General features: G+C 37.3%; 1 protein-coding gene across 3 annotated transcripts in view; it reads left to right on the top strand.

Moving 5' to 3' along the window:
- The window catches only part of sxc (O-linked N-acetylglucosamine (GlcNAc) transferase sxc), a 1,061,542-nt gene that overhangs the window by 161,319 nt on the left and 880,844 nt on the right, over positions 1-19,379 (top strand). For all 3 annotated transcript variants that reach the window (XM_067773008.1, XM_067773007.1, XM_067773009.1), the window contains exon 2: positions 5,931-6,141. In XM_067773008.1, coding sequence (XP_067629109.1) covers positions 5,931-6,141 — 211 coding nt within the window. The remainder of the gene's footprint in view (positions 1-5,930; positions 6,142-19,379) is intronic.

Genomic DNA, 19,379 nt, shown 5'->3' with positions numbered 1-19,379 from the left:
ATTGATGTTAGTTAACCGTCTGGGTTAGTTCAATAATTTATGTTGGAAAATATTGTAATACGATTATTACTAAAATAAATTTGGAGTTCATGCTACACTGTGCCCAGTGTCCAAGGTATGTGCAATAAAATACTTTTATTAATGTGGGCTCAAAGTCCTGCTGATGGCTAGATGTTAAATTTGTATCTGAGGGGATATTCTTGTTGTTTACATCTCCGCAGGTGGAAACACACACATTTAAAAGTGAGGGCAAGCCAGATGACTGACAATCAAGCTAAGTTATCAAGTGTAATTCTGCTCCTAGTCCAGATAAGGTTCCGCTTAGGGGTTCACTGGATTCCTCTATGCTGGTGGCGGGACGTATAGCGAAACTTCTCGGCGCACACAACACAAATATAAGCTTTTTACGAGTGCGCTACACTTCACTTCACAACTTTTTTTTCCACTACGTGCTATGTAACTTTATGTAATCAAAAAAACTTGAACTTCGCACTACAATATACAGTTTAAATAATGACTTTAACCCGTTGCCAAATCTTATCCTTTGTTGTATTTGAAAAGTTTTTAACATATACATTGAAAACTTTCTTCCGGCATTTCCCGTATTCGCGCCCATATGCTTGCGCACTCACGCTTTCATACCTTACACATTTCTATTGACAAACACCTATATAGATACATAACATTCGTGCCTTGTACGTAATGTTGCTACGCCTTTGGCAACATGGTGGCTGCTAGAAATAACATGACGCCAAAGCGTCGTGTTACTTCCGCTGCAACATTGCAGCTGGAAATCTGTTACCACGGAAACATGTTGCACTTTGTTTACAGTGCAGTGTGCAACATAATGTGTTAAAAATTAACCTAATAACGATGTAAACTTTACTAATTATTTATATGGAAGTGCAAATCACAATACATGTACAAAATTGTATGTGCACTGAAACTTTCTTTGTATTTACAAAAATATATTTAAAAAATTTTAATTGTTAGAGGTCGGAAAAAGTTGAATATTTGGTTTCAAGTTACAAAATGTTTGCTAAAAATCTTACGTAAATAGTTATATCATCAACATACAAAAGCCAGTAAATTTAATTCTGAAAGTAGCGAACTGGCCTCAGTTTTTTTAGGAACATATTTTATATATATGTATATCGTCGGAATTTGGTTTTCAATAACAATACTAAAAGTGAATGTGGAGATTTCCGCTAATGATGCATTGGAAATTGAGTTTAAAAACTTTCGAAATGCTTAATTAGAGGGCTCCGCGTGGTTTCTTTTAAATTTGTGTTCAAATTTACATATATTAGCAACAGCGTTTACCGAGGTGCTGAAATACCACCTGAATTTAATAAAATGTTTAACAAGTAAATGATACACATGGTTGCTTAACGGTTCCCCCCACTTTTAGTCAAAAAATGTGTCATAACCAAGAAAAATAATATACCGAATTTAAATACCAAATCACAGAAACTGCACCGTAGAGAGAATCTCTACTTCAAAACAAGTGTATTCTACTGCATTCTGAACCACTAATAGTTCGCCATCTATCTCTTTTACATGCTTTCAACTGGCGAATTTAACATGGCGATGTCCTAGGCGGTGGAAAGTGTTCCGCTGCATTTCCTTTTCAGTAGTTCATAACTATATACAAATTTCTTTATTGGCATTCGATAGTTACGATCTGGTGGAATAGTGTGGAGAAAAAGGCATTCTCATATGTAGTCGCAGCTCGTTAAAGCTGGTAGCAGTTTTTTGTCGGTGAAATATGTCCGAATATATGTTAAATATGAAATATAAAAATTCAAACTGTCGATTTTATAACTGAAAATTTAGCTACTAACGAACTAGTACTTATTTGGCACTCTAGGTCAACTTCCGAACCAGAATTTTGTATCACTAGTTACCGAATTCCCTTGAGGGTAGTTAACTAATATCATATGAAGTTTCTCCTCTGAAGTCCTCTTCTTTTGGTACAGTTTTGCTTATATCCTTTGGTCATATCCCCCATACATATATTTCAGCTCCTCGGTCAATTATATATTTTAATATTATTTATGAATAAATTTTGATTACAAATTTTTTTCAGTGCTATAATATTTTTCAATAATTTTTAGTTGTCAAATTGTTAGTGTAAATATTTTTTATCATACACAAGTGCCAGAGCTTCTACGGGAGTGCTTTGTCTTGGCTCTTTTCGAGCATTTTCATATGATTCGAAATTATATGTGAGGGCATATGGTAGTGCGACAAATATTTTTTTTTATTTGAAGTGTGAATTTGTATCTGTGATTGTGATTCAGGGCAAAACAAAAACAAAAGTGCTACAAGTGTATAGCGGTTTCAGCCCTGCATATAAGCATCTGTGTACTGCATATCTGGACTTAAGTTTGTCTTATAAGTCCTTTTTAAGTTTCTGCATGTTAATTCAAACCTAAACTACCTTTCTATCAGCATATTTGTGATTAAGCTGAAAAAACTTTTAACTAGAATAAATACTAAACAAGTCAAATTAGCAAACAAAATCTTTTTAGCCTCTTATTTTATAGATCTTCCAATTGTAAAGGTAATGATTTGGCTACTATTGGTTAAAGCTCTCGTACACTAAAAAACTCACTAATTTCCCATACGTTTTGAAGAAAAACTAAATCGACACGAGGCACCCTCCAAATATTAAAATAAAGGTGCCCCCCATAAATTCAGAAAACAAAAATTCAGAAACACACTTTTTCAGAAAACATTAGTCAGAACCCCTTTTTCAGAAAGACAAAATTCTGAAGTCAAAACTCAGAAGTCAATTTTCAGAAATCATTATTCAGAAGTCAAGTTTCAGAAGTCAAAATTAAGAAGTCAAATTTCAGAAGTCATATTTCAGAAGTCAAATTTCAGAAGTCAAAATTCAGAAGACAAAATTCAGAAAGTAATCGGAATACAGAAAAAACATAAAATTTTTATCAAAATTCAGAAACGTTTCTTTATTTGGAAGGTACTATGTATAAAGAAAAAGTAGTACAATCTAAAATTTTAAATTGTGTGCAATGACAAGCATGTAGTTAATTAAATCATTTTCGCGTTCATCTTTTTCAAATGAATTTACAATATTAAACAAACGCTGGTCGAAGTCTTTATATTTTTTCTTGCCTTTTCGATATGGCTCACCTCCAGCTGAAAATTGCTGTAGTTTTGTTTCTGTTATTGCCTGTTCTTTTTTTATTTTATTTATAAAATTAAATATGTTAGGTTGTGTCCCAAATGCATTTCGAATGGCGTTCTGCCACCCTTCGATAAAATTATTTGTTCGGGCTTCACCCAATTTGGTGATATTATACATATTCCATAATTCGATGGGATATAACGACTTCTTCCGACGTTGCTATGTTCCAGGAAGTGGCAATCCAATATAAGTTACCTCGAAATAATTTAATAAGTTTTGTATTTCGGAATTGTATTCCTTATCGTCGTTATCAACATAAAATTCCAGTTCAGATATCAATCCAAATGCATCCATCACCATTTCCTCTGGAACAAATGCAAGTGCTAATAAATATTTTAAGTTCATCGCGAAAATTGAACAATTTTTATAACTCGTTTTCAGCCCTATTGATTGGATATGTCTCCAAATGTTTTTGGAAAAGTGGAAAAAACATCCATGAACCAATACTTCGGGAAACGAGTTTTTTACTGAATTAATTGCCGCCTTCTCGAAATCCAACATTACATATTTAGGTTTGAATGAGTTTCCTTGTTCTAATAAAGTCTTCATTATGATATTATATGTTTCTTGTTTTTTGTTACATGCTAGTACATATACCAAGGGAACTATTAAACAATTTAAACCTCCTGCAAATAATAGAATTTCAATAGAATCGAGAACTGTATTCAAATATATGCATGTAAATTTTTTATTTTTTAAATGAAACACTTGCCATGCAATGTGTATAATTGGGAAAAAAGTGGAGGAACAACAGGAAATGTGCCGTCCATATGAATCGAGGAGCAACTTACTAAAAATTTCAAATTTTCTTCTGTAGAAAAAATGATTAGCCTTTGATCATTTGGCCCACTATCATATAGCAAAAATTGTTTTCCATCTATTGTTTTGATAAATTCATTTTCAAGAACGAGTTCTTTGAGATTATTAGGATTTTTCGGAACGAAATTTAAAGCACGTGTTCGCCTGACGGTGCTCATCATTTGATCGACTGAAGGGAGAATCGGTCTAACAGCTGTATTTGCATTTGATATAATCTGTCCTACAATATCTCTCGAGGTACTACACTCTTCAGCAGCCTTTCGTTTTAAGTATTTTGCCAATCGATAACATTCCACTTTCCTAGCATCTGGTGCATGTAAATGTATGCCTGTTATCTTCATGTTGTCATTATTTTCACCTGGTTCCACGTTGTTATATCGAATTAATCTCGCACCACAATTCGATTCACGTTTTATACCAAAACATATTCACGAAAGTGAAAAAAGTTCAAATTTTGTGAATTAGAATTAAGTTCTTACTTGCTACAGAAAAAATAATCTGTTTCATTATATGACCTATCGAATGTATATTCAAATCCATCTAAGAAAATTTTAGGATGTTTGTTCTTATGACTTATAATGCTGTCTGATAATACGGGTTAACTAATTTTAAATCACATTGATATGAATTCGAGCTCGTAGTAAAGAAATTTCGTAATGGTTCGATTATGAGAAAAATGCGCAACAATAATTGTTCTCGAAAACTGTAAAATAGAGTAGGTGAGAGTTATTCGAAGACGAATTAAAAAAAATCGATTAAGCTTTGCCCTGGTCTTCTCCACACCCAATACCTTGTGTATAAAGGCGCATATATTTACAAAGTCACCTGTTTTAGTAGTGACAACAGCCGCTTTTTTTTGCTAGAGGAAATAAAACGCTAGGTTTATTAGCGAATTGCATAGAAAGCAACAAAACAAAGTAAGCTAGTTCAGTTGACTAAGCGGTTTGGTTGAATGTCTAAAACGTACTGTTCCAGAAGTAGAAATGTCAAAGCAGCTAAAAAAACGTACCAATTAGCTGATAAACTTCCACCTTTAGGGTTCCGCTATGATGAGACTGTTTACCTAGTTGAAGCGTTTTTTCAAGCTCGTTTGCAAAAAAGAGCAATTCATGTTTTTATGCCAGCGTACATATGTATTCACATACGTACAATAATGAATGGAAAGCAATGGTAAACAAAATTTATGCACTGATCAAATTAAGCACTGGGGGGAGTGCAGACTAAAATCAAGTAAATGTTTACGTATGCATGCAAGAATGTATATCCATATGGGTATGAAAAATTACAATAACATGAAATAGTGATGATAAAAAATAAAGTCAGTGAATATATATTAAAAATGGATTAGCAGTTTATACTGAAAATATATCAAAAATGAAAAACCAAATATTTAAGTAATCAGAAGGCAGAAAGACTTAAACTTAAAATTTGGAAAATAACCAGACGGCTCAAAAAAAAATTCAGAAGTTAAATTTCAGAGGTCAAAATTCAGAAAGTAATCAGACAGCAAAAAAACATCAAATTTTGCGCAAAATTTTGTGTTTTTTTGCTGCCTGATTACTTTCTGAATTTTGACTTCTGAAATTTAACTTCTGAATTTTGACTTCTGAATTTTGACTTCTGAAAATTGACTTCTGTAATTTTGATTTCTGAATTTTTGTTTCTGATTTTTGACTTCTGAATTTTTGCTTTCTGAAAAAAGAGTTCTGACTAATGTTTTCTGAAAAAATGTGTTTCTGAATTTTTGTTTTTTGAATTTATGGGGGACCTAAAATAAAACCCTAAAATTTGTGTAGGCTATCTTGTTTTCTTGAACGATATTTTCACTATACCAAAAGGAACAGACCTTTTTATTTGGCCCATCCTAACACACATGCACTTACATTGTGTCTTTTAGGGCTATTGGAGTTAGCACATAGAGAATATCAGGCTGTGGACTATGAAAATGCTGAAAAGCACTGTATGCAACTGTGGCGGCAAGACAGCACAAATACGGGAGTTTTATTACTTTTATCATCAATCCATTTTCAATGTCGGCGTCTAGACAAGTCTGCTCAATTTTCAACTCTTGCAATAAAACAAAATCCACTTCTGGCAGAGGCTTACAGGTGAGTGGCTTATGTAATCTTGATTATTATAAAGTTTAGATTTAGATATACTCAGTGGGAAAAAGTAATATAAAATTGTCGAAAACTTTAAATCTGTAATAAGGCGATTTACACACTTCAAAATGAATTTTTTTCCCACGGCGATGTCCTAGAAAAGTATGGTATTCAATTTCGCATTTATATGTAAACGAATGAAGTATGCATTATTTGTATTCCATGTGTACATTGATTTTTAAATACACACCGCCTTGGTGTGGAGGTAGCGCCTACCAATTAGAAAAAACTTTTCTAAGCGGGGTCGCCCCTATGCAGTGGTTTGGCAAACACTCCGAGTGTATTTCTGCCACGAAAATATTCTCAGCCAAATAGCATCTTCTTGAATATACCGCTCGAAATTGGCATACATCATGTAGATATCGTCCCACCAATTTGTAGGAAATACTTAAAGGCAGTAAGATGCAAATCACAAATTGCACCGGCATGTGCTTTTAATTATGTATAAAAAAATATTTAAAAAAATATATAAAAACGAGAAAAATATCTATCTATCTATCTATTGTAAATTATAATGAGTTAAAAACGTCTTTCACAATAATTTGAACAGAACAAATTGAAGAGAATTAAACCTACCGGCTGACATCAAAGTTAATTTCATTCTGGCAAAGATTTCATCGATGTCTGCATACTTTCCTATCGGTCCTTGTTTGGTGAACAGCCACCAAAAAAGGACGTATACCAAGAAACTAAAGGGGGTATGCAGACCCCCAGCAAGTTTGAAGCTTAGAATATTCCCGCGGCAGGTGTGCCTGCGGTAAGTTATTTAAGGAGTTGTATAGCGCAAAGATTTCAAGGGGTTGCCAGCGCAATTTCAACCCAATTGCCAACCTCACTTACCCGTGGCGAATACTGTTTCTTTGGCAGTCGAGGCTCTGGCGACACCAAGTTCCTCATGGAACTAGGGGAATGTGCGGGATGGCCTAGAAGGTTCAGTGTGGTCATATCTAATCGTTCCCGAGATGGTTGTTGTTGTTGTGTACAGTGCTTCGCCCCATTCAATGGACACGAACACTCAGAAATTGTCATCAAGGTCCTCTAACGGGAGTCCAAAGAAACTGGCAGTTTCAACAGCGGCGGACCATAAGCAGATTGGTATTAGAGACGTAGGTTCCACATTACAATGGAAAAGATGGTTGGTGTCATGTGGGGACACATCGCATACATGAGATACATACGTATGTCGGGGTTGATTTTGGACAAGTAAGAGTTTAACCTGTTACAATATCCAGAACGAAGTTGGTCCAGGGTGGCCCGTGTCTCCCTTGGTAGTGTGCTTTCTTCTTCTGCAAGGGTAGGATATTGTATATTAATAAAAAGGTTCACCGGGCGCGTCCTGGCAAAAGCGTCTACCGATTCTGTTTGGATTTGGCTTAGGGCCTGCTTATGCGTGTAGGCGGGGCTAGATGTCGGTGTTGTTGTTGTAGCGATAAGGACTTTCCCCAAAGGCCTTGGGGAGTGTTATCGATGTTGTTGGTCCTTTGCCGGATGCGGCTCACAACCCCTTAAAACAATTTGGTATTTTAGTCGCCTCTTACGACAGGCATACCTGCCGCGGGTATATCCTAAGCCCCCTTACCCGCAGGGCTAGATCAAGCAGTTGTTTGCTAGGATGTCCTGCTTTGTGACAATTACCTCCTGTTCAGCAATTCGTTGTGCTCTTGGTGGTGTTCGGGAGTAATAAGTAGACATCCGGTGGCAGTTCTGATTGCAGCCTTTTCCAGTACGTGTTTTTAAGACCAGGCGACTAAACTGGTGACGCGTAGCTCATGAGCGGCCGGCCAACTTCGTTGTACGTGGTTAGCAACGTTTTTTTATCTTTTCCCCAGGTGCTGCAGGCAAGGGACTTGATGATGTTGTTGTGGCTTTGTACTTTAGATACCATTACGGTGACATGGGCCTTGAAAGTCAGAGTATTTTCGAACGTTACCCCTAAGATCTTTGGGTGACTAGTGTGACACCATCGACGTAAACGTCAAATATTTGCGAGATCCGTTCCTTCCAGGTCGTAAACATTCCAAGATGGTCAGACACATATCTTAATGGTGCTTTTTGCCGGAACGTACCAGATCGGAAGCCTTTGGGGAGTGTCTTTAGCGCTCCAACAACAACAGGGGTATGCAGTTTACTAATAATTAGCATAACGGGAGCTTTAAAAACTACACCCGCTGCTGTTGTTGTTGTATTAACAATAACGACACTCCCCGAAGGGTTTGGTAAAATTTTATTAAGGCTGGGTGCGAGTTTACCTAAAGTTTAGGTACCTAACTTAAATTGCACTGGAGTTTTCCAGCACTGCGACAATTTAGGAAAAAAGTTGTCAAAACTGCGAGTTCACTTGAAAATCTAAATTGTGTGTTTTTGTTGAACAAAACACAAACATTTTAATGAACATGTTAATTTATGGCTTTTTGAAATTTTTTCTTACTACAGCGAGGAAGGGCTACAGGTGATCTATGGTAGGTATATTTGAAGTGCATGTGAATAAATCAACTCCCAATAGTTGTGCATCTATTCGGCTCAACGTGGAGGTGTAAAGGTTTGGTTTCTCGTTAGAGGTGTTTGAACTCCCCTAATACTAATCAACCTGACTCTTATTACATGCTATTCAGTAAGTGCATATATAAAACTGCTAATATATATATAGAATCGTATGTTTATTCTATATTTATTAATTCATTAAATCAATTCAAATAAAACTTAAACTAAAACCAAAACTAAAAAGAAAAAAGACGTGTCTTCAGAGGAAAAATCCAGAATTATTATGATGCGTTGAAATTCAAAGTATAACTAGACGTTGGCTGTAGTTGCTAAAACTCAGCTGTTCTATGAGGTTGCCACATATTGCTGCAGGGTCGATTTGGGTTGCGTACTCTCATCGTGACTTTTGGGTACCACCGAAACTTCGGCGCCCGTGTCGATGAGGAATTTCGTTGAAGACGTTCTGGTTCAAATGTAAAGGCGGCTGGAGTTCATACCCTCCTCCGACATAGCCGCTTTGTACGGAGGGCTGACTAGTTTTCCGAATGCTTTGGTGTGAAAGCGCATGGTGGCCGACACTGTGTTGCGTTCTTGCCGGGTGATTTGTTGTGGACGTGTTTGTTGACCGCCGTTGTTGCCTTGTTGTTGAGTATTTACCAGCAGATTATTGCTAGGCAATTTTTGCTGTTGATTTATAATTTGGCTTTGTGTAGCCAAAGCATGCATTTGTACGCTTCCAACGTGACTGGGATCATTACGTTTTTGCGCTTGCTGCAAGCGTTGGGATAAATTGGATATATTTGGTAAATTTTTCGTTTGCGCTTGCTGACGCATCACGGATGGATGAGAATGTTATGTAATCTGTGATTTTTGCAAATGTTGTTGCTGATGATACCACGCTGGTGGTGCTGGCCCTAATGGCGATTGTTGTGGCGTTGATTATAATGCACATCGTTACCACGTACATTTTGCGAGACTTTTTGATTATATGCGGAGCCACCCTGGCGCGCACTGCGTTGCTTTTGTGCGAATGCCATAGTTGCTTGTCTTCCATCAAACTGATTGATGGTTATAATTCTGTTGTCGTCGGGGTCACCAATTATAGAATCGTATGTTTATTCTATATTTATTAATTCATTAATTCAATTCAAATAAAACTTAAACTAAAACTAAGAAGAACAAAGGTGTGTCTTCAGAGGAAAAATCCAGAATTATAATGATGCGTTGAAATTCAAAGTATAACTAGACGTTGGCTGTAGTTGCTAAAACTCAGCTGATCTATGAGCTTGCCACATATTTCTGCAGGGTCGATTTGGGTAGTCACTACACATGTATTTTGTAGCATTGATAAGTCCAAAAAATTACTTAATCCAACATTATGCAATCCTCAACTTAAAATTGTTGAGATATGTAAGTCTTGACGCCGTGGTGTGATGGTAGCGTGTTCCGTCTATCACACCGAAGGTCCTGGGTTGAAGTCACGGGCAAACGAACATCAACCATTTTGGGAAAGTTTTTTCAATTAGGAAAACGTTTTTCTTGGCAGGGTCGTCCCTAGATAGACAAACACTGCGAGTGCATTTTAGCAATGAAAAGCTTTTCATCGGAAGATTTAATTCAAAAACATCAACATATTTGCTACACAAATTCCATACGAATACTCGTGTGGGTATTATACAGGGATGCACGTTAACGTTAAGCTAGTCGTTTATCAAAAAATTTCCACCGTTTCCAGTGAAACACTTCGAAATATTATCGATAAAGAAATTATCAAGATAAATTGTATCTCGTTTTTAACCGAAACGAGAAGCTTTCGTTAACGTTAAAAACGTTAACAAAAACGTGATACTTTGTGTTTGAATTGTGCTGGCAATGCTATAGCCATGGTGAAGCCGTAAGGTGGTAACAGCAAGCGGACATACACACACAAACTCCATGTAATTTGTTTGTGTAATTCGTTGGTGGTAATGTCAAAAACACTCTGAGAAATGTTCGTACTGTCAAAATTCATGAGAAAAGTTGCAATCAGCTTGGCTAATGCTTTCACCTTTAATGACTCCGCCATCAATCAGCTTTGCCAGCATAGTTTGAAATTAATAATCAACAAACGATTTGATTTCGTTTTGATATGGAAGAAAACGAAACAAAACCATTTCGTTAATTTGACGTTCTTAACGTTAATAAACGAAACGAAATGACTTTGTTTCGTTTATTAACGTTAATTATCGTAACGAAATGATATCGGTTCGTTGGTTAAGCATGCCTGGTATTATCCATGAACCAATAATCAGATCCCGCATTAAAAAATGAGAGAGCAAAACAATCATAGTTAGCTGTGAAATAAATTTTATCGGCGTGATGTCACGCTTTTGACAACATGTTTCATTGCAGACGCAGTGTTCAGACTTTATTCCAATCGGTTATTTTGCTCCGCTCTTATTTTCCTACTACATTTTTTATCTCAAAAGTTTATGTGGGTCGAGTTGAAAACTAAATAGCATTACTACATAATACCTTTTGGTTGAAGTTTTCATTGCATACGTATTCATTGCATATGAATAGCTGATTGTTTACAAGTGACGATTGGATGAAAAAACTTAAATTCATCGCTCGTGTTTTAAGACATGTTTGTTCATATTTTACTTACATTTTTTGTACGGAATGAGAATAAAAAGAGTAAAATACAAGCAAGAAATGTGTCCGGACGCGATGTGTAAATCCTGCTAAAATTCAACATACAGCACATCCTGATGTTTTATATAAATATGAAATACGTTGAGTCAGTGAGGTCAGCTAATCCTCTTTTACGATCACAGCCGCCAATTGATAGTACCAAGCGAGATTAAATCTTCCTCCAACTGTCACTCCCAACTCAATGAAGGTCTTCCTTTTCCTCTTCTTACAAACTGCGGATACTTTCTTTCTTGGTCGGAGCGTATTCGTCCATCCGCATAACATAACCTAGCTAGCGAAGCTTTTTAGTTTTATTCGCTGCACTATCGCTATATCAGCGAAAATCTCATATAGCTCATCATTATACCTCCTTCGATACTCGCCGTCGACATAACGGACAGGACCATATATATTCCGGAGAACTTTTCTCTTTAATACTGCAAGAGCCATGTCATCTTCTCTCTACATCTCCCATGATTCCGAGCCATACAGCATTACAGATATGATGTGTGACTTGTAGAGCAATTGCCTAAAGAAGCACTTGCTGGCAAGAGTTATTCTCCGTTTGATTTCTAGGCCGACATTGTTTTTGCTTTTTATGCTGATTCCCAAATAGACGAAATGCTTCACAGTCGCGAATTTATATCCGTCAACAGTGACGTGGCAACAAAGGCCACGATGACAGCAAGTACTTCGTCTTGTCCTCATTTAGCAACTCTTCGTCTCCATGTTTGATCAACCCTGCGGGTATCCCGTCATTGTTGGATGCCGAAGCGTGTTTTTAATAATCGTATGTCAGTTATCAGGTCGCCATTATCGTTCGTAAGAGCATGATATATGTATGGTATACCGAAAATAATCATAATATTTTTTCGCGATAAATACCCGGGGAGATAGATTCCACTTTTCTTCCAGAATGTGGTGTGCTAATGGGAACATTAATTAGTTATCCTACACGTTTTAGGTCGACTACTTGTGCATCTGATAAGGCAGATAACTGTTTTGCTGAGAAACATTTCACAGCTGAAACACAACCGAGGGGTTTGCCAAGCCACCCAATCAATTTGATGTTAGTTGTTCGCCCGCTTTCAAAAAAGGAAGGAAAATATACTCCGAAAATTTATTTTGTACTCCGGCGTAGTTCAGGTAACAGTTTTAAATACTCCGAACACTGGTAGCGAAATATGAGAGTAATGTAATAAATCGAAAAATTTCAAAAGCGCTACGTCATCAAACTTTTTTTCAAATTCAATTACAAATACAACAATTCCGGAATGCAAGATCATAGCTCATTTGTTTCGGTTGATATTTTTCGTGACACTTTCTTACTAGGGGTTGTTGTTGTTGTAGCGATAACGACACTCCCCGAAGGCCTTGGGTAACTAGCACCATAAAGGTACCAGCCCGACCATCTCGGGAACGATTTGGTATGACCACATGAAACCTTCTAGGCCATACCGCCCTCCCACCTCCTAGATACATCAGGAGTTCGGGGTCGCCAGAGCCTTGACTGTTAATGAAATAGGATTCGCCACGGGTAGGTGAGGTTGACAATTGGATTGGGGAAGCTATATATTGCGCTACACAACCCCTTGAATCAATTTGTTATTTTAATCTCCTCTTTCGACGGCATACTCAGTGACGTAGTGAGGGGGGCAAGGGGGCAGCTTGCCCCGGAAGCTACTCACGGGGGGGGGGGCGCCAAATGGTCCGCATAGCAGAACTTCCTGGGCAGTTTGTATTTTTATTATAACGGATTTCTGGAAGAAAATTTCTATACTAAAAAATTCGTGCATATATCCAGAACACTTACGACAGGTTGTGGAATAATTGAAAGAATACATCTTTTTTTCTCATGTTCAACGTTACGATAGGAATTATTAAAAAATGTAAAAAATGGTATATTAAAACGTGAAAGGAGGCGCCGCAAAATCGGCAAGAGATATTGGTCTTTCCGCAGAATGTGAAATTTCTCGCACCATGAAAAGTGTTCTCGATCGTATCCAACAAAAAATACGTACAAGACTAACACGACTAAATTACCTTAATTTTATATTTGGATTTCTTAGAAGTTGGAAAGTTGTTAAACAGGGATAATAACGACGAAATTGGAAGGGCTTGGGTGAATTTTATAATACAGATTTCGATGGAACAGAACTTTTTATCGAAATATGTGTCAGCAAAATATTACTTCACAGTAGATGTTTTCCCAAACTTGACTATCTCAGTATTACTAATGTATATTATTACTAATGTATTATAATCATATTATTATTAAATATGTATTTGAGTCTACTTATAGATGATATCGATTTAACCATGCACGGTCATAATTTGCTCATACCAGCATTCAGCTTACTTCCATAATTAGAGATGTTGCAGGTCTACGCAGCTGGACGATTCACCTAGTCCAGCTGGGAAATATTAATTTGTGGAAGTTGAATTTTTCCGACACCTTTTTCTCCCACTTTGGCGTTAAGTGGGACATCCCCATTTTGTTTTGATGACATGCAGAGAGCAGCGCACATATACATTTTCCTGTTTATCATTGACAGAACTAGGCGGCGTAGTTTTTTCCCGTCGGTCCCTGCATGGTACTTATTTTTGTTGTGCAAATCCATAAAAATATTTTTTCCCGGGCGCAAGAAAACTTCACTACGCCACTACCTACTGCGGGTATATTCTAGGCTCCTAACCCCGATTGTGGTCATATCAAATCGTTCCCGAGATGGTTGATCTTGTTGTTGTGTTAACAATGCTTCGCCCCATTCAATTGGCACGGCAGTCGAAGGAAACTGGCAGTTTCAACAGTATAACCGCACCGCGTTACCCAGCCTTCACGCACTGAATACACCTCTGAGTGCAACTGGCATCCCTGTCAGCTGTTGATGAAGAGCAGTGGCAATTGTACTCAGCAGGGCGAATTGGATTCAGCGAAGTTAGCAAAATGGCAATTAAATTCAATTCGTTGCTGTGAAGAAAAGAGTGCAGTCGTGTTAAAAGAAATAGAGATAAAAAACGAAGTGAAGATTAAAAGTACAAGTGTTAAAAGAACCCAATGTTTAAATAAAAAGAAAAACTATATTATAAAACTTAAAAACAACATTTATTTTATTAAAAGAAAAGGAAGAAGCTAAAAGACAAATAAAAGTAAGGGTGGGTGTGTAGCAGCAGCGAGTGTGTGTGTGCACAACATTTTCATGGTGTCTAAAATGGACACCTTTCATTGTGACCGTGGGCAGAAGGCCTGCATATATGGCGAGTGGCCAAAAGGAGGCAAACCTCCCATCAGGCGTGGGTGTACCACTAATTAAAGTGGAAAAAACCCAAAGAAAATTGTTCTATATAAAATTAAAAAACCTACAAAAATTACAAATTCGGAAAAAATGAAATATTAATAAGTTACAACAAATACGCATATGTTACAAAAAAAAGTTTAAAATTAAAAATTACAAAAAAAATACAAAATTTACAAAAAACCCAACAAAAAAATTAAAAACCATTTAAAAATCTACAAAAAAACCATAAGATCAAATAAAGATCCAAGAAAAAATATACAAATGCAAAAATTTTACACAAAAAATGTTCTCCAAAAAACTATAAAAATTACAAAAAAATACAAAATTTTGAAAAACCTTACAAAAATAGTACAAAAATTTAAAAATTATCTACAAAAAAAATTATAAAATTTAACAGATCATTTACAAAAAATTACAACAATTTAAACATTCCTACAAAAAAATAAAACTTAAAAACCTTTATAAAAAAAAATTTTAAAGTTACAAAATTACATAAATCATGGTTTGGGGACTGTACCAAAAACCAGATAGGCAAAATAACGGAGCATCAGACCATATTTCAAGTGTACAAAAACACGCCACGCCAAGTATAACGGCGTAAATACCACCACAAAACTACAAGTATACGATTATACATAAAAAAAAAACAAATATGCTAACCAACGGCTTATAGAGCGCTGAAGAAAACCAGCAGCAGAGGCAAACCCTAGGAGCAGCAGCAGAATTTGGTCAGCAACGGAAGCGGAGCAGCGGTATTCGCAGCAGCATAAAACGAAGCAGTATCACTCGGTAAAAATATGTATGTATGTATAACTTTTTGGAATTTGTAACTTTAAATTTTAAATTTTTGATGAAATACACATATGTATATCGAATTTGTTAAACTTATATCACTAAGATTTCACATTTTCGACTTGCGACCATTCAAAATAATTATTTCAAATTGCATACATATGTATATGTATCTATCAGTAATTCTCATATGCATAACATAATAAAATTTTCGACTTTTTCTCATTTTTATAAGTAAACTACAACAAATAAATTAAACATTCTTGTGAATATGAATATTATATCATGATATATTGCTAAATATATAGATCGTTTGAGGAGCTTCAAATCAAGCGCATAAGTGCACATACAATTTTTTTTTTGGAATTTTGACATAATCTTATTCTCATGCGAATATCTAATTTTGAGAATTGTGAGACTAGCCTACCTAAGATGGTCAGCAAACATTGTATTTTCACCAGATCAATACTTTTTGCACATTTTTTTTTCTAATTTCACAAATTTTTTTTTTGTCGATTGCACTTATCGCGTTTTGCTATGAAGCCCGTAATGTATAAATCAGAGTTGAAAAATATATAATTTTTGAGTAATCTTACATATTTACAAATATGACATTTTTTTGGAAATACGGTGTGTCCGTAAACAAACATACATATTGTAACGAATGTTAGCAGCACTGAGCGATGCTATCGTCTCTAAGCCGTGCTAAGCAGTGACGTGAATTCACATCCATAGATCCATCATTATGTATCTACATAAACGAAACAATAATTGCGTCTACACATATGTACCATGTACGTATACGAGCATCGGAGAGTCAATGCACAAACACATGCATATATCTGAGATACTCCTATAAGTATGCAATGAGAAAAACTATAAAATTGTGCAATTGTAGTTACAGCTGAGAAGTTTGAGAGCTGCTGGACTAGTAGATTCTGGAAGCGCGTAGAAGATGTATAAAATTGTGCAATTGCAGTTACAGCTGAGAAGTTTGAGAGCTGCTGGACTAGTACATTCTGGAAGCGCCTAGAAGATGCGAAGGTTGAAATCAAAGAGTATAAAAGGCGACAATTGTAGAGGCGCTGGAATTCAGTTTGATTTGAGATTTCGATTAAGACGCTATCTAGCGAGAAAGAGCAGTATTATTTTGAATAGTAGAGTTTCATTTGAGCTATCAATCAGTTTGGTTATTAAGCAAGCTATTCGTTGCACAGTTTGAGTGTTATTGTGAAGTACTTTTATAAAGACCATTTTTCCATTATTCAATATTGGAGTTATTCAACAGTTTAGTGATTCGAACGTTAGAAGAAAAGGCAAATAAGAGGATTTGCAGTAAATTCGTTACAATTGGTGTCAGAAGTGGGATTGTTGAATAAATTCCAGAGGACAACAAGGACATGGAAAAGTTCAGTGAATTGAAGATCCAGCAACTGAAGAAGGAGTTGGAGAGCCGTGGATTGAATACAAGCGGCGTTAAACTTGAACTTCAGGCACGGCTACGAGAGGTAATGGAAGCAGAAGGAATTGATGTGGAAGAGTATGTCTTTCATCTTGATGGCGAGGAGACAACAAAAATTGAAGAGAAAAACGAAACATCGCAGACGGTTACCAGCACAGACTTGAACATGATATTGGCTGCAATATCTGAACAAACATCGACAGTAGCATCAATGTCGTCGCAATCGGCATCCCAACTGGAAGCGCAAGAGGCACGTATAACAGAAATGTCATCACAAATATCTACCAACATGTCGTCACAATTGGCATCCCAACTGGAATCGCAAAAGACAGAAATAACATCTCAACTGGAATCCCAAGAGACACGTATAACATCAAAGATTGAAGCACAAGAAACGCGTATTTCGGAAATGTCAGCACAAATTTCAGCACAGATATCATCTCAGATCTCCACACAACTAGAAGAGCAGGAAGTCCGTATATCATCTAAACTGGAAGCGCATATGGAAGAAAAACTAACCCAGTTTCATGAAGGCTTCAGTGGTCGACAGGGTAAAATCGAGGCCGAGGTGGATGCTTTGAGAGGACGTATTGAGCAGTTACAACTAAATCGTCCAGCAGTTTCAGCGAGTAATCCAAAGGTAAAAACACCATCCTTTGACGGTTCTGTTCCTTTCCAGGTCTTTAAGCTACAATTTGAGAAGACCGCAACAGTGAACAGCTGGAATGCTGAAGATAAAGTTGCTGCTCTATTCGTAGCATTGAAGGGGCCAGCAGCCGAAATCCTACAGACGATTCCCGATGGAGAGCGGAACAACTATGAAGCATTGATGGCCGCTGTCGAGAGACGTTATGGAAGCGAGCATAGAAAACAGATATACCAAATAGAGTTGCAAAACCGTTACCAAAAAGCAAATGAGACATTACAGGAGTTTGCTTCGGATGTTGAAAGATTGGCTCATCTTGCAAATGCGGACGCACCCGTGGAATACACTGAAAGGGTAAAGATTCAGAGCTTTATTAACGGCATACGGGACGTCGAAACGAAGCGGGCTACATACGCAAATCCAAAACTAACATTTGCTGAAACGGTATCCTATGCACTGACTCAAGAAACAGCGTCGCTTCTGTGTAAGCCAGTTTTCAAAGCACGCCGTGTGGAAGTAGAAAGGCCAGAGTGGGTAGACACAATTTTGGAAGCACTGAAGGGATCTCAACAGAAGAATGCCGGAGTTATTAAATCTTTCAAGTGCGGCAACCCAGGTCACATTGCACGTCATTGCGATCTTGGTCCTAATAGTTCCAACAATGTGGGTGGCCGTAAACGCAAAGCTGGCGGAAATGAGCAAGAGCGGGTCGAATGTAAAGAACGAAAACTTGCCCCGGCTATTGAATGTCCTATGATATCTGTGTCGCAAATTGGAAGAAAATCAAGCAGTCTCACCGTCAGAGGGAATGTGGATGGTAAAGAACGTGTACTGACTGTAGATACGGGCGCATCTCATTCCTTGATCCGATCTGACTTGATCAACAGGAGAATAAAACCGTTACCTGGAGCAAAGTTGCGTACGGTCACTGGCGAGTATAACCAAGTTCAGGGAGAAGTGATCTGTGAAGTTTTAATTGGGAAGGTCATGGTTTTACACAAATTCGTTGTGGCGGAGATTGTTGATGAAGTTATATTGGGAGTGGATTTCTTGGTTGACCATGACATCAAGATCGATATGCAGAGAAGGGTGATGCGTTATGAGAACCAGGATATACCACTTAACCTCAAGTTGGAGAAAGGGTACAGTAGTAATCGAGTACTGGTGGAGAAGACTCGACAAAAACCACGGAAGTCAAAGGCAAAGGTTAATAGGTCGAATGGGCCAAATAAAGCAAAATCAAAAGTACCTGCGAGAGAAGCACTGGCATTGACAAAACCTAAAAGACGCAGGAAAACGAAGCAACGAATATCCGAGAAAGAATGCGAGGGTAGTTTCAAGCCAGAGCGCACTACTGTTGTGAAACATGGGAACGATACTATTATGCGAAGCCAATCCGTCAAACGCAAGCTCTACGAAGTAGTTCATTGACCAAGCAACAGAGTGCGAGGGAACGATTCAGGATAATGAGTAGTAAGATGAAACACAGGTGCGACAAGGGAAATAGTTTGGAAGGTTTCCGCGAGGGAGATTTGGTACTGCTATGCAACCCTTACCGGCGGAAAGATGTTCCATCAAAATATCGGTGCAGTTGGGAAGGCCCGTACAGAGTTGTGAAGACGATCAATGATGTCATCTACCGCATACAAGCACTTGGGAAATCACGAAATAGAAGAGTGGTACATTTGGCGATGTTAGCAGCGTTTAGATCGAGAGATTTGCCTGATCGGGACGATCAGACTTAGGTGGAGGGCAGTGTAACGAATGTTAGCAGCACTGAGCGATGCTATCGTCTCTAAGCCGATGCTAAGCAGTGACGTGAATTCACATC

This window comes from Eurosta solidaginis, chromosome 3, assembly GCF_040869045.1.
Source record: "Eurosta solidaginis isolate ZX-2024a chromosome 3, ASM4086904v1, whole genome shotgun sequence".
NCBI lineage: Eukaryota > Metazoa > Arthropoda > Insecta > Diptera > Tephritidae > Eurosta > Eurosta solidaginis.
This window is presented reverse-complemented; position numbering and strand designations above follow the sequence as displayed.